This window comes from Scardinius erythrophthalmus, assembly GCF_964197995.2.
Source record: "Scardinius erythrophthalmus genome assembly, chromosome: 15".
NCBI classification, from domain to species: Eukaryota; Metazoa; Chordata; class Actinopteri; order Cypriniformes; family Leuciscidae; genus Scardinius; species Scardinius erythrophthalmus.
In genome coordinates this window covers 31,038,074-31,054,133 of record NC_138235.1, presented here as the reverse complement: position 1 = coordinate 31,054,133, position 16,060 = coordinate 31,038,074, and the positions used below count along the sequence as shown (strand labels likewise).

At 37.1% G+C, this 16,060-nt stretch overlaps 1 protein-coding gene across 5 annotated transcripts in view; it reads right to left on the bottom strand.

Moving 5' to 3' along the window:
* Positions 1-16,060, bottom strand: part of rapgef3 (Rap guanine nucleotide exchange factor (GEF) 3) — a 41,699-nt gene that overhangs the window by 14,321 nt on the left and 11,318 nt on the right. For all 5 annotated transcript variants that reach the window (XR_014031717.1, XM_081386871.1, XM_081386873.1 and 2 more), the window contains 6 exons: positions 13,133-13,177; positions 2,401-2,507; positions 2,064-2,185; positions 1,659-1,839; positions 915-999; positions 760-820 (listed from right to left, as the gene is read on the bottom strand). Coding sequence is in view for 4 of the 5 variants with exons in the window: in XM_081386871.1 (XP_081242997.1) it covers positions 760-820; positions 915-999; positions 1,659-1,839; positions 2,064-2,185; positions 2,401-2,507; positions 13,133-13,177 (601 nt within the window). In the remaining variant the exon portion in view is untranslated. The remainder of the gene's footprint in view (positions 1-759; positions 821-914; positions 1,000-1,658; positions 1,840-2,063; positions 2,186-2,400; positions 2,508-13,132; positions 13,178-16,060) is intronic.

The window sequence follows — 16,060 nt, the reverse complement described above, 5'->3', positions numbered from 1 at the left end:
ATTACCCAAAGTATCAAGATTATGAGACAATAACAAATATCAGCATGGCAGTATATATGGCAGTTTTCCCTGTGGTATCGAAAAATCGATATTTTTCAAGGTATCGTTTCGAAGTTGGAAATTTCAGTAGATAAAATCAAGACTCATCCTAAAAAAATGTTATCTGGTTGAATATCCTGTTTCACTCAGCAGTATGTTCCATTATAAAAGAAAATGTGGTTTTATGTTTCATAAAACCAATTAATACTAACAACTGAAAATTTCCACTGAAAGAGTCCACTGGATCCATTTAAAAGTAATTTAATCTTAATATCAGAATAAAACATGTAGCATTAATATGCTTTAAAAAATAAAAAAATAATCCAAATAAAATAATCTCCAATAATATGAGTTTATGAAACTTGACAGATTTTAAAAGTGAGAATAAACTACCCTATTAGATATTCATCAGTGTCTCTGCTTCCTACTCGTGCTATTCACTATGCATGAATGACACGCCAGACGCGCTGTAAATGCTTTCCGTTTTTCCTTTGTCTCTCAGTTTGCTGATATTACGATGTCAATCATCCAATTCATCACGTAACAAGGGAATTACACAATAAAATGATTTAATCATCTCATTCACATGCTGTTTGCTATGGTGCCTAACTAGAAAGTTTGCTGCTCATTTTTACTCTGGCTATGCGCTAATTTAATATTAGCAACGTTCCTTCATCCCGCCCACCATTAATGAAATGTCATCATTGCTTTCACACTCACAGACTGTTCCTGCCTTGGCATGGCTTTCAAAAACCAGCACTGCTGCCAGCTCCTTCCGAACCTACGGGAAAGAGTGAAGGATAAAAGGAACGAGGGATGAATGAAGATTTTTTTGCGCAAACAAACTTGACGGGTGTCAGCGAGTGTTAACTCACAGATGTAGACAAGTGGGCCACAGCTTTGATGTGCAGAAGTTCTTCGTAAATAACTTCCAGATCATCAGGGGTTCTCTGGTTCGGGCTAAGACATGGACACACAAATTATTACACACAGAAATCTTATGCTGTTTATAATAGAGATTAAACCTGAAGTGTTTCTACTATAATTCTCCTATCCCAGCGTAATATGTAGAAACAACTATAACCGTCACAAAATTTGGCATGGGAAACTTAATTTGTTATTGATTTTTAAAGGAGTCTGACATTAGCATGTTGCTAAGCTAACGGACACTTTATATAACACTTTATTTTAATGGCCCACTTTAGACATTCTACTAACTATAAGTAACTTTGCAACTACATGTCAAATAACTCTCAGAGTATTAGTAGACTGTCCTCCTAATATCTGGTAACACTGTATTTTGATGGTTCCCCAACAGACATTCTACAGACTATAAGTAACTTTGCAACTTCATGTACATTTTTTCTACTAACTTGAACCCTAACACTTAAAACTAACAGCAAACTAATTGCAAAGTTACATATAGTTAGTAGAGTGTCTAAAGTGGTCCATCGAAATAAAGTGTAACCTTAAATGCATATTGGGTATTTTTAAATTTGAATTAAACTTAACAATTTTAATAATACTTTTAAGTTTATTTATAATCAGCAAACAAATATAAACTGTGTTTATGAATGTTATTTTTTTAGACTGTTTTAGCACAATTTCTCGTGTCTCACCATTTACGCAGTATCATAGTCAGAAGAGCATCTGGACCCATTTGGACTAGTAGCGATAAACTCTCTTGGAGTTCATCGTCTTTCGAGTCTTTCTCATTAGTTGTGTGGTTAAGGTCAAAGTCGGCCTCCATAAAGCGGTAAAACTGTGTGTCTTTGTCATGGAAGTTTAACTCCTGTTTCACTGTTCATTTTGACAGAGACATTGGTTGTCAGTTAATCAATATATTCAGACATCAGGGTACTACCATGACATGCACCATTGTAGTAAATACAACTTACATAAATGATTTAATCACAATGGTAAATCAAAGTGCTACAGTATTACCTCCTGATACATCACTGTACCATTTTTTTATTATTATCTTTTGCACACAGACATCTAAAGAAATTGTTGTTAATACTCACCATGAACCAGAATGCCCTCATCCACCAAAACTTGCCACATTCCGACTGCCTGACTCCGTGACTGGAAACAGTCATTGAGTTTCATTAGCCAATCCACAAGTTCCTTCCCACTGCTGCACTGTCTGTGGGACAAACCCGAGAACCATTAAGCTGTCAAAAAGCTGAGTAGTGACTTTAAAGTGTTACATGTTTTTATCTGCATGTCTTTGTGGTTGATTGAATCATGTAAGTTGATTTATTTGTTTCTCCAAAGGATGCTGAGTGGGAATGCTTTAGTCACAATCAGAAGTATAACAAGTTTGGCTCAAGCACATGATATACAGAGTGAAAGCTGCACCTGTAGGTCTTAAGATGGTGTTTTCTGTCTCGTATCAAGCCTGGATTACGCTCCAACAGAGCGATGTAAACCACCCGTGCAGCCTTCAGGATTCGTTCGGACAAAAACTGACAGAGAGAAAAAGAAAAAAGGTAATGAACATTATTACGGTCATTATTTTGTTATTTTGTTTGATGACACTAAGCCATATATTTACTTTTCTTAATGTTTTACGTCTTTTTATACTATTTAAATATTTAAAATTGGCACCTTTCACTTTCTTAAGGTTTTAGAAATGGTTCAAATATGTTTTGAATGTCTTTGCATACTATTTAAAGACATGTGAAATGAAAATTGACACCATTTACCTTCTTAAAGACTCGATAATAATTATATTATTTGATCCTATTAAACAATATCAACCCAATCAATCAAACAGTCTCATCCAAACCTAAACCCAAAAAACCTGCAATAATTATTTCCCATTGAATATTCAGAAATATGCCACATTATGCAAGTTAACTTTTTCCCAACCACTTTTTTTTTTAAGTTGCCAACCACCACCAGCGTTTTTGACCATTTTCATACTATGTTGTATGAATACCTGAACATGCAATATATTAAAAGAAAGAACATACCCTCTGCTTTTAAACAAAAAGAGTAGTTTTATTCTTTCAGATATTTTTTTAACACTTGAATGTGGGTAAGTTTCATTAAAAAAACATTTTGAAAAACAAAAAAAGCAACATTTTTATCAAAGACTACATCTGGATCAGATTCAGAACGATGATCAAAACCTAGATTGAGTAGATCGAGTCCAATAACACCCCTAATGCTTGCACAGTCCTATAGCTCGTCCTGGGTCGACATTTCATTCAGTAACATTATGGCAGTTTTGATTTATATGTGGTCTAATGTTGATAATTGTTTTACATATGCATGTCCTTACATATGATATTGCTTGTTTCTGCTTCTTCTTCGCATGTGTTTTGATCAGGAGATTCAGTACTCTTTCAGAAGTTGCGTAATAGCGCTCCTTAACGTACAACAGTGAAAACAAGGAAGCCCGGAAAATTCCGGGAAATAATTAAATGTAGTGCAATTGGATGACAGTTTGCTCATTTCCATAGGAAGACTGGGAAAGTTTACTCTTGTCTTCATTCATACAGAAAAATTCCTTTACGATTATTTGAGCTGTATAGAAACACAGTCGAGTTGGGTGTTTTACTGAACAGGTGAGTGGTGGTTGAGAATGTGCCACATCTTTTCCAACACCTCCTCCTCCGCCGAGTTGAATTTACCAAACCAAAGATCGCTACCGTTCACACTCCTCCCCCGTATGAAAGCTGTTTCTCTGCTCGTCTGTTTTCCTTCTAATAACTTGCTCTGTTTTCATCCATCCCTCCCTTTCAGGACTTCTGTTTTCATTCCACATCTCCTCCTTTCCAACCCTTAGCTCTGTTGGACCCCCCGCAGATGGCGCGTCCCGCTCCAACTCCCAAACAGACTGAGAAAACTGGAGTGTAAGAACTCGACCTCATTGATTGAGGCTAGGGTTTATTGAACTACTGAAGCATGCCACCGTTGTTGCTACGCAGCCTTCGTTTTTTTACTGCATGCCTGCCAAGACCAACTCACATTATGATAAAACTGGTTTGGCGCATTGAGACTAAAAACTGTCAAAGTGGAGTCAAACACAGGAGACAAACGAGTAGGGATGGCAAGCATTGCATTAGTTAAATATTTTCATGCTAAAGAGGCATCAAGTTCCAATCTGGTTTTAGTGCTGGTGTACCAATGAAAGGAGGCTTGCTGGTTTAGATAGTTAAGAATATTTTAGGGACACCGGCATCCAAAACACAAAATATCCTGGTCTTTTCACTATGTAAGTGATTGAAGTGGTTTTAGTAGAGATCACACACACCAAAATACACCTAATTTTTACATTTATGCTTCAGAACATCAAAAGCTGCAAGTTCAAAGCCAAACGCCTCAAGCTGTTGCATGAGGCCGAAAACAGCATTGCATCCAAAGTAAATCTGATAACTGTTTGTGCATTTACTGAAGAAAATGAGAGTTGTGATGGCCACACAACTAGCTGTCATGATGTTAGGGTGTTGTGTGGCTGTGAGCGGTTGCTAGGGCATTGCTATGTGGTTGCTAAGGTGTTCTGTGTGGTTGCTTATTGGTCCAAAATTAAAAGTACATACACTACTGTTCAAAAGATTGGGGTCAGTATGTTTAAAAAAAATGTTTTATGCATTTATTTGATCATAAATGCAGTTAAAAATGCAGTAGTGTTGTATTTTTTTTCTATTTTAATAGTAATTTATTCCTGTGATGGCAAAGCTGAATTGTCAGCATCATTACTCCAGTCTTCAGTGTCACATGATCCTTCAGAAATCATTCTTATATTCTGATTTGGTGCTCAAGAAACATTTCTTATTATTAAAGGAGAACTTGGTAACTTTTTTAACTTAATAAAACTGTCTAGAAATCATTTGGATGGTTAAACAACCTGTTCTGGTGATATTGGTGACTTTCCCCGCTCCCCCCAGCGTTCCCAGGCGGAAAACCAACCTTGCAACTTGGGGACTACCGTCCCGGCAAAATAGAAATCGGAAGTCTCGTGAGAAGCGAGAACGAGAACGACAATGAGCGTGAAACACGAATCGCTTTACGGCAATTCAACATAAACACACACGCATGTATGATGTATTACCAGATTACCCACCTCGGTAGACATAGCTCCACACGATACAGTTGGCTTGCTCCGATCAAAACAAACGCACATGAGCAGCGCCAGCGGTAGAGAGGGGGAGGAGGCCGCCGCAAGTGAGTTTTTTACGACCGTGTTGTGACATATACGCCCCCCCACAGCTGTAGGGGGAGCTCGTGGGGAAAACATGCGACAACAAAAGGGAAAATCAGCGAAGAAGTGACTAGAGTTCGCTAGAGTTGCCAAGTTGTGCTGCTTAATATTCTAATATTCTGAGGAAACTGTGATTCATTTTATTTTTATTTATAGAAAGTTTACAGCAAATCATTTACGCAGAAATCTTTAGAAACATTGTAAATGTCATTACCGTCACTTCTGATCAATTTAATACATCTTTGTTGAATAAAAGTATTAATTTCTTTAAAAAAATGTATTGACCCAACCTTTTAAAAGGTAGTGTATTTTTAGTGAGCAGTACAGTATATCAAGTAGTGAGACATACAAGTATATCAAGTAGTGAGACATACTAGCATTTTGTCTTAATATCTAGCTAAATTCATTTAGCTTATGATTACTAGATTTGGATTACAGTTTTTCTCGATTGCTTAAACACTATAACCAGGCTTTTGAACTAAAATTTCAAAACCATAATGCCATTTATCAAAAAGCACACCCATTTCACTAAACTATAAACACTATTCCCTGTTTTGACACATGAGTCAGATTTGTTGAACTGTCACTGCAAAACTCTACACACGAACCCTTAATTTCTCATTGCTTAGACCATGTTGTCATTTAGAAAGCACTAGCATTCAAAATTGTTCACTCAAGTCAGCACAGCTTCAGCTCAGTTAGCACACAATTACCCAGGTGGAAACACTAATAGTCAAAATTTAACACACATCAATCAGAACCTTCAATAGATAGATAAAAGGGCCCAAATCAGTTTATTGCGTTTTGGAACAATGGATCCAGAAAGACATGAAGGAAGTGAGATAAGAATGATGAGGAGGAGGAAGGGCAAGGACAAGAAGACGAGCAGTCTCAGATGGAATTCAAGCCACTCTAGTTGCCCATGTCTTTGTCAATGTTATGACTATGAGGGAGGCTCGGCTACGAGTAAGGCCAAATTTGAGTCACTTTACCGTCGCCTCGAGAACCTTCAGGGAGGTGTGGTGGCAAACAAAATTATATCACTGAATAAGAGACAAACATTTCCAATAGTCTTTGATGAGGTTTATTTTCTTGCAAGAAAAGGCCAGCAGTCGTACAGTCACACAAAGCGACTGCAGAGTGTGACAGTGAAGGGAGGGCATCCTTTCTCCTTTATAGTCTTGACTCCCAGAATGTTATCTTTCTAGGCAAATGATGGTATTTCAAACATATGTGGAACATTCTTAGACGTGTCCATCATATTGTATCCTTGAGTGGAGGCCATCCTGTTACGTCCCAACACTCTTTACCATTCCAATACAATTCGAATTCCATATTAGAATATGGTTTGTGTGTGCACTTTTACTGTCATATGTTGGTCACACACATCTTACTGCAAGTAAATATAAAAAAAAAAAATTTAGAGGAGAGAGTAAAAAAAAGGAGTAAAACAGGAAAAAAAATGTTTTTGTGTGTGTGTGTTTTGTGTGTATGAATAAAAATGTGCCAATGTATCCACTGGTTGTGTCTTTTGTGTTCATCATGTGAAAAGGTTTGTGATGGGGGAACCACAAGCAACATAACACCAGTTTTGGAAATGTTGTTTTGAATTTATTGCACCAGTGTCTTAGACTATGTTGTAGTGTGTGTGATTTTGAGGGCTTGTGTGTCCTGTTTGAGGGCAAAGTTTGGTTTTTCAGCAAGAGTGAATGGTTTTGAGTGTAGAGCTTCATTTTGACCTGAAAATAGGATGTTTGGGGAATTGGGTGAGACGTTATGGATTTGTGTTAATAGTTTTGAGAATACGAGGCATAGTTTCAAGAAATGTGTTTAAGCAATCGAGAAAAACTGTAATATTTAAAAATAATCATATATCCAACCACTGTGGCACTCAGAGTTGCCTTGCTAGCAATTTCTCTACAACTGAAAAGTAAAAAGAGAACAGTCACAAACTCATTGTGGGCAATATTAGCCCAAAAAGCATGAGCACCTTTAAAATCTTCAGGAAATATACAAGCAATATCCTACAAACACTTTTTAGGATGGATAGTAATGTGATTTGGGACACACGCTTCTGCTCCACCCTAGCATTCTTCATGTGATTTTCTGGAAAGTTTGAACCTTTATTTGTTTGTTCTGTATCCTCTGCAGAACAGTTTGTCCCAGGATGAGGTCTTAAACTTGAATCGCCTTCATTTCTCACACTTTATTTGTTGTGGTTGTTGCTGAGGGCGGTGACGTGTGCCTCTTCTTTGAGGCCCCTGGCCTGGTCGCTCAGTCACGGTGATGTTATTGGCTTCTGACCCGTGAGGGATCGGCTGACCCGTCTTTTCAGTCCAAAAGGAGGCCACATCTACAGTGCTGATCTCACAAGTCCAGTTCACTAAACGCTGCACAAGAACAGTGCTGTATACAACATGTGCTTATTCTCCACTCCGCATTATAGAAGGGCGATTTCAGAGTTATAATTCTCTTGATGCCTGTTGATGTAACTCATTTTTGGTAATTAGTATTTAAGTTAAGCCAACTAAGCAGCAAAGTGCATGTGGTCAACCTCCATCTAGCCTGTATCCTCCGAGACTTACACAGCGCAGAGCTCTCCATCTAGCTCACTTTACACAGCGTGTGCCCAGACACTGTGTCTGCAGACCCTGAGCATGTAAATCTCTCCCCTGTCATCTCTGCTTCGTGATTCTGTCCCTGGAGATGAGGGTATAGATGGGAACTGGCAGCCTTTTCCCAGCATTCTACAGTCTCCTTGGGAATAATTACTTCACTATGGAGCACTGACTCTGAACTACTCTGCTGAACACCTGGGAATACATGTATCATAGAACACCTGTGACAACAAAGAGCTACACTTGAGTCAATCTCCGAAATATCATATATGTGACCCTGGACCACAAAACCAGTCTCATGGGTAATTTTATTTTTTAAATATTTGACCGAGATACAACTATTTGAAAATCTGGAATCTGAGGGCACAAAAAAATCTAAATATTGAGAAAAATCGTCTTTAAAGTTGTCCATTTCTGTTGGCGATAGTGCTGCATCCACTCACAAAAATAAATTTTGGGATATATTTAAGGTAGGAAATTTACAAAATATCTTCATGGATCATGATCTTTACTTAATATCCTAATGATTTTGGGAATAAAAAAGAGAAATCGATAAATTGACCCATTCTATATTTCGTTGGCTGTTGCCACAAATAAAAACGACTTATGACTGATTTTGTGATCCAGGGTCACATATGAACTTCAATTTCTTATAGGTCACTTTAGTGGGTACACTATAAATTTTGGGGTCTGTAGAAGCCTCTCATGCTCACCAAGACTACATTTATTTCATCACAAACACAGTAAAAAATAATATTGTGAAATATTACTATCATTTAAAATAACTATATTCTATTGTAATATATTTTAAATGTAATTTATTCATGGAACATAAAAAAACATCATTACTCTTAGTCTTCAGTGTTACATGATCCTTCAGAAATCATTCTAGTATGCTGATTCGGTGCTCAAAAAAAATATAGAATTTGTAACAATATAAAAGTCTTCACTGTAAGATTTGATCAATTTAAAGTATCCTTGCTGAAAGAAAGCATTCATTTCTTATTGACTCTTGAAAGGTAGTGTACATGTTCAACACATTAACTTTGGACATGTTCCACTGATGTTTGACAACCTGAAAGTGTGCAAACAAGTCTTATTTTTGGATTTATCTATTATTTCACCTTGCAAAATATTTGGCTAACAAAATGTGTTTCTGCTATATTTACATATACATACTTGCTTTTCTGATTCTCTCAGGTGTGCCTAAGGATCCCAGGAAAGCTCCAACCAAACAACACTGAACACTGCTAATGTAACATCTCCACGTGAGTAAGGGTTTGTCCAGAGGGAGAGGGTGGCATTGTCAGATTGCTATACAAACAGTCACCAAAAACAATGTAGAAAGGCAACATGATAGTACTTACTGTACAATATAGATGTGTAATTATGTCTCACCACAGAGGTTTCTAAACACAGTGTGAACTTTCCTAATGAAACGTCCTCAAACCAGGGCTCAAGTAGCTAGTTCAGTTAATGTGACAAAAATACTGTACACCACAACTACTGTACAGTACACCACCTGAACTGCTGAAAAAAATATGTATTGTTCAGCCCTGTTTGTATGAATATGAATAGCTGCTCAACAACACAGCAGAGCCTCACCCTACTGAGCTTTGCAAACCTCTAACACAATACCTCATCTATAAAGTTTTTTTGGTGCTTCCTTTGTATACAAGTGTTAGTCACCCACAAGCTCTGGGTTTTTGAAGTAGCAGCAGCGCAGACCCGTCCACCTCTGTTGTGTGGGGAGGAAACAGGCTGTGTTTTCCATCTGTGGGCGACGGTAACAGCGGAGGCAGTCGTGATGGTGTGACCTTGGTGAGCCATTCCGTACAATACACACTGCACTCACAATAGAGGTGGGCAGGAATCATATCAGAAACACTGAGGCCACTCAGGATGCATTATGGTTATGAACATATCAGGAATGTAACTAAAACTAGAAAAAATGTGTTAATTGAAATCAAATCAAATAAAAATATTAGATGAAAAACTTATTTTATTTAGTTGCCAAAGAATAATTTTAAATGTTTTATTTAGTTTAAGTTGATTAAAGTTAATAAATAAAAAATACAAACTAACGGAAATAAAATAAGTCTAAATTGTAGTGGTTCAACGGATCACAAAACAGATCATATTACGGTTTTTGAGTCACGGATCAGACCGTTTTTCGGATCAGCAAGAAAAAATATAATATTTTGGGGGTAGGGGGTAACATTTCTTAATGCTCACTTTTAGTACTCCGATACCACCGTAAAAAAGACTTGCCTAACTAAAAAAGTTCAAACAATATTAAAGGCAAGTGAACAACAAAATACAACAAAAAACAAACCAGTATTTAATTATATTTCAGCATAAACATGCATCTCTAGACAGGTAATGAACATAACCTAGCTAGGATTTATAATTTATTTACGGCTGAAATGTTGCACGTATATGAAACAAGCAAAGTATTTATCACAGTATACTATGGATAACATAAAAAAAAGAAAGATGTCAGTTCTGCTGTTGATCATAAATACCAATAGTTATGTTGTACCATGAAGACATTGTCATGTCATTGGAAATAAAGCCATCAGTGACCCAATTTGTGATGAGCCAGGGTCCTTGCGGTCCTTACCAGTGCCCGAATTCGTGAACACTATATACTGATTCTCCACCTTGGAAGCTAGGGAGCTTATTGAGACGCTCACATTGTTATCTGGTTGCTAAGGTGTTCTGCTTACAGGCCCAAGTCAAAAGAAACCCACCCTCAAATCTCGTACATTCTGGTCTTCAGAAATGTCTCAGGTTCCTCCTTATTTAATGTAAATCTACAATAAACCCTAATTTAGAAAACCCTACTTATTGTCCTAAGTATGAACGATAATAACAGCGATGCTTGCCTTAAAAAGCCCAACTAATAACAGAAAAGATCAGAGGACTCAGTTGAATACAGCTTTCCTTGTTCTCTTTCTGTTCAGAGAAACACACTCCAGGAATCACTTGTGCCCACAAAACAAACAAAAAAAACACTCCAGGACCTGAGAGCATTCCACAGATGAAACATCCTTCCAGCCCTGATAAACCACATTCAAATCCTTGGCAATATTGCCTTTTCTCCCATTGGACACAACCAATACCTAAAACATCCAAGCCCAGATGTCTGCTTAAAATCATCTACTGAAAAACAAACGGCAAACTCAGGTTTATACATTTTTCCCCTTTTGTGTTCAATACAGAATCACACAAGTGAAGAACAGAGAGGTGTGCGCAAAGAAAATAGGTGTTTATGGTAATTAAGTGCATGCTTTCAAGTCACAAAACAGACTCATTTGAGGGTTAAAATGGGTTAGGCAGCTGCTCATAAGGTAAGCTGCATAAAAACAATAGCGTTCCAGATGTACCCTCAAGTAAGTCTCACTTATCACAGGCTATACTTTAAGGAATGATAGATAAGCCCGAACGAACTAAGGTAGGGTTTGGGTGTAGCGTAAAGAAGGGTTTAGCCTCTGGACCTTACATGGAATTTGTTTGAGATCTCAAAAATGTCTGAAAATATGCTCAGATGTGTTAAGATATCAAAGTCGGCAAACAAAAGTCAAAGGATTTAATTAGAACTCAAACATTTCTCATCAAATTCTTCAAACGATAAAAATCATCTGAGCTCTCTCAACAACCGTTTCATTTGGTTTTATATATCTCCTATGAAAAACACGATGAAGTTGATACTCACATGAAGTTGATACTGAGCTACTGACCTAGTTTATCAAGATTTTGAAGATGTACTGTATTCCAGATAGGCAGAGCCAGTACAACAACATATTTACAGTGGCTTCCTCCCTCAGGGCCTCACATGATGATACTGAAGAGACATGTATCATATGAGCAGAGAGAAGTGACACTGCATTACTAGAACTGTCTGGGTAATGAAATAGCTGTGAAGGATCAGTGAAATATGTATGCAATCATACTTTTAAACTGAGTTTGAAAACATTACATATGCATTATAATTGCACAAAATATTGCAAATTAAGGCTTGAAACAGGCATTCCATTGGCAGTCCACTTGAAATGAAATGACAGACCTGTGTTTTGATCACCATCATAGGAGTAATTGTGGTGGTTTGTCAAATCAGCAACAAAATGTGTTTAAAATTAAACTATTTTATCTATTTATTGTGGCCTCACACATTCTGGAGGAATGCCGTGATATATGGGTGAGTAGGAAAGGAAAAATTGCTCCACAAGATGTTTAATATATTGTGCATGTTGTGTTTTAAACCATATTTAGAGTTTCATCAGCCCTTTTATAGCCTTAACAAAATTGTACAGAGCGCCACCCTCTACAATCTCTGTGAGCATGATATTATAAACACACAGGGGTCAGAGGTGTGAAGATAAAAGCATGCTTTCTGTTAAAGAGATACAGTATGCAATGCCACACATCCCTATGAACACACTGGAACATAGTAGAGCTTATTTAAAGAGATAGATCACCTAAAAATTCCATTTAGCTCTGTGTAAGTCTAAAAGTATTTTAAAAATGATCCATATGACTAATGCAACTTCAATGTTCCTCATAAAGCTATCATTTGGCTTCAGAAGACTTGGATTATAGTGAATGAGTTATATGGGCTGCTTTTACGATATTTTTGTGGTGCTTTTGTCTACTCTTTGAAGTTTCAGTCTCCATTTATTGTAAATACATGAAAAATGTTTTAAAATGATCCTTTTGTGTTCCACAGAAGTGTCAAATGGTTTGGAACGACATGAGGGTGACTAAGGGTACATTTACATGACAGCAATGTACTAAAAATGGAAATATTTGCATTTGCGTACAGGCGACAACATTGTAGAAACGATCTCCGTTCACACAGATCCGCGAAAACTATTAAAAACGCTGAATTCTGCGTTCTGCAGTAGTTATCAAAGTCAATTTGAAAAGAAACACTACACGCCTATAGATTAAACACGTAATATGCATGCAAAGTCACCGTTTTCACAAATTCATGTTTTTGCAGTTTACACTGAGACAATAACCATATCATTTTTAAAAAACTTGCACTTTGAAAGGCCTTTTCAAAAGTTTGCATTTGGCCCCCAAAATGGTGGTGTTGTGTAAATGAATGGCCATAAAAAGTTTTCAGTTTTTACTAGTTGTAACAGTGTCGTGTAGACGGCCCCTAACTGATGACAAAAAAAATATTTTTGGGTGAGCTCTCCCTTTAAGGCTTGTTAACATATACTAAACCCAGGCCGCTGTTCAAAGACCATCATACCTGTTTGATGGTGTCTTGTGTATCCACAGCTTCTGGCAGAGGTGTCTGTGAGGAGAAAAACAGAGAGAGAAAAAGTGTTAAAGATAAGAGCTGACACTGCAGTGCAGACTAAAGCGTTGTGGCGGCCTATTTTGCACAGAGAAGCACCAGTCACAACATGTCAAAATCTAGTTTCAAAGTATTATAGAGGTTATTAAATCAATCTGCCTCTGGCAAAATGCCATTTTGTCCCTCATGTACAACGTCAAAAATATTAAAACACGGGGTAAAGAATGTCAGAAGACATGCCATGCTAATGGCGTCATGTATGGTATTTGACTCTAGCCCTGCACATGATCTTTGCCACCTGCCTCCCTCTCAGCAAGACTAATTAACAGCAATAATGTAATTAAGGTTCACACAAGAATTCAAGAGGAATGTTTGGCTCTATAAGTTTGTGATGTGGAGGAAGGACAGAAGTTGAGCCTTTGTCTTTACAATACAACTTGCTTGACTGAGTGTTGTGCAAAATGCAAAACACTAAACAATGGGGTAGATAAGGGCATTATTTTACACTACAGAAGACTAATTAAATACGGCTAATTTGCATTTTGTGGAAATATTAAACATTTAAAAATTAAATAAAAATATTGTATAATACAATGTTTGCAAGTAATATCAAAATAATAGCCTATATTATGTATATGTGACCCTGGATCACAAAACCGGTCGCATGTCGGTATATTTGTGGCAATGGCCAACAATACATTGTAGCCTATGGGTCAAAACTATTGATTTTTCTTTTATGCCAAAAATCATTAGGATATTAAATAAAGATCATGTTCCATGAAGATATTTAGTAAATTTCCTACCGTAAATATATAATACATTTATTTTTGTGAGTGAATGCAGCACAGTCACGTACATAAATGGACAACTTTAAAGGCGATTTTCTCCATATTTCAATTTTTTTGCACCCTCAGATTCCAGATTTTCAAATAGTTGTATCTCAGCCAAATATTGTCCTATCCTAACCATACATCAATGGAAAGCTTATTTATTCAGCTTTCAGATGATGTATAAATCTCAATTTTGACAAACTGACCCATGTGACCCATATATTAATAACGAAATGTCTCAAAATATATATAAAATATTAGTGTGTACTCATCAGAACTGTGTAATGTCTGGTCAATAATGTATTACTTTAGGACTGTCAGACAAACGACAATGACAATGCTGCTATACAAGACTCATAATGACAATTTTCATTTCTGCAAGAACTGTTCCTTTAATGCCCATTATGTCATTGAAAATACAAGTCACTGAAATGACACTTTAAAAAGAGGACGGACACATTCGAGTGATTTCAACCAGCTGAACTGGACCACATACTTGAGAATGAACAGGTTGTAATCATGCATATCTGATGGGATTCCTGCTCAAGAGGCACTCAAGTTTTTGGTTCTCTGTCCAGCTATTAACTAACAACAATCGCCATCAGCTCTGATCTCTGTCTGCAATCAAGAGGCAAGAAAAGCGTCTCTCTCCTTTACATGATGAAATTAGAGCATCAATACTGAAGAGAGAATTATGGATGAACTGCGTTTAAATATTTAGCGGTAACCACTAGTGATTTAGATGGCCAGATGCATTTTAGCTATTGATTCTGAAATGATCTGACCTATAGGGTTATCTCTGGATAATGCATCATATCATATTTCATTGTACAGGTGGATAACTAGGACCACATGGATTCTGCGTGCCACAGAATTGGCATGTCATTCACAATGCCATAAACACCTCATGCTCTTTCCATGCAAGTTTATTAAATATTCATGGCCAAACAATTTTATTTTGCAATCAGCTATCAACCAGAGTGTAGTATTCTCAGCTCTGTTTAACTGTCAAAACCTCACTATTGCATATGTTTAGCATTGTATGGACAAATTTTACTATCTGCCTAAAACCTTGACACATTTGGAAAGAACCAAATCATATACCATTAATGACCAATGCAATTATTACATAAAAAAAAGGAAAAAAAAAAAGAATCACAAATGAATCTGGGCCGTTTTAGCCTGATTATTTTATGATACAATTGTTGCCAGATTTTATCTCTGATTTGAAATGTTACTGAAATGCAAGCTTGGAGATTTCAGTCTTATACAAACAGATGCATGCGCGACTAGAAAATAGCTGCAGGGGGCATTACCATGATGTCCAGGTGAACCGACTAGAACTACCAGTTGAGATGCTGCAGTGCTAGCATTCTAGACTTCAGACAAAGAGAAAATCTCCACAGTCTTGAACTGCCCAAATTCCACCTGATTCCCTTCTGCTCATATGGCAGAGAGTCCATAACTCCGTTTTTATGAGGCATTGTCAGCCTCTGTTCCCATGGCAGGTGTTACTCAGCATCAGCTGACTAATTCTGTGAAGCATTAAGAAGCATATCCTGCTCTTTATGGGCTTGCCCTGATAATGTATCTTTATAGGTTTTGTGAAAACTAATCTTTTTGCTTTCTCCTGCTTGAAAGGTCGCTTACAATTACAATGGCTCATGGTTATTATGATAATACTTAAGGCGTTCTCCTTTCTTGCTCTGTTCGGGATAGTTCTATCATGCTAATGTCATTCAAAACCAATAGGATTCCACTAAACGAGACCAGTTTGAGCTAAACATCACCTTTGGTGTTCCACAGAGGAACGACATTCGGGTGAGTAAATGATTTTTTACTATTCTTATAAGCACTACACCACACCACACCACACAGGGAGGTAATACAGCAGACGCCTACAGAAAACGCATCAGCTTTGAGTCAACAGTGCCAACATTTAAGGCCGATGTATCATTTCTCAAAAAGATCTTATGAGGATAAGCTGATTTGTTTTTTTTGTTTTTTTTTCCCTCAGCATTTTCCCTGCTTGGTTTCCCTTTCAACTGCA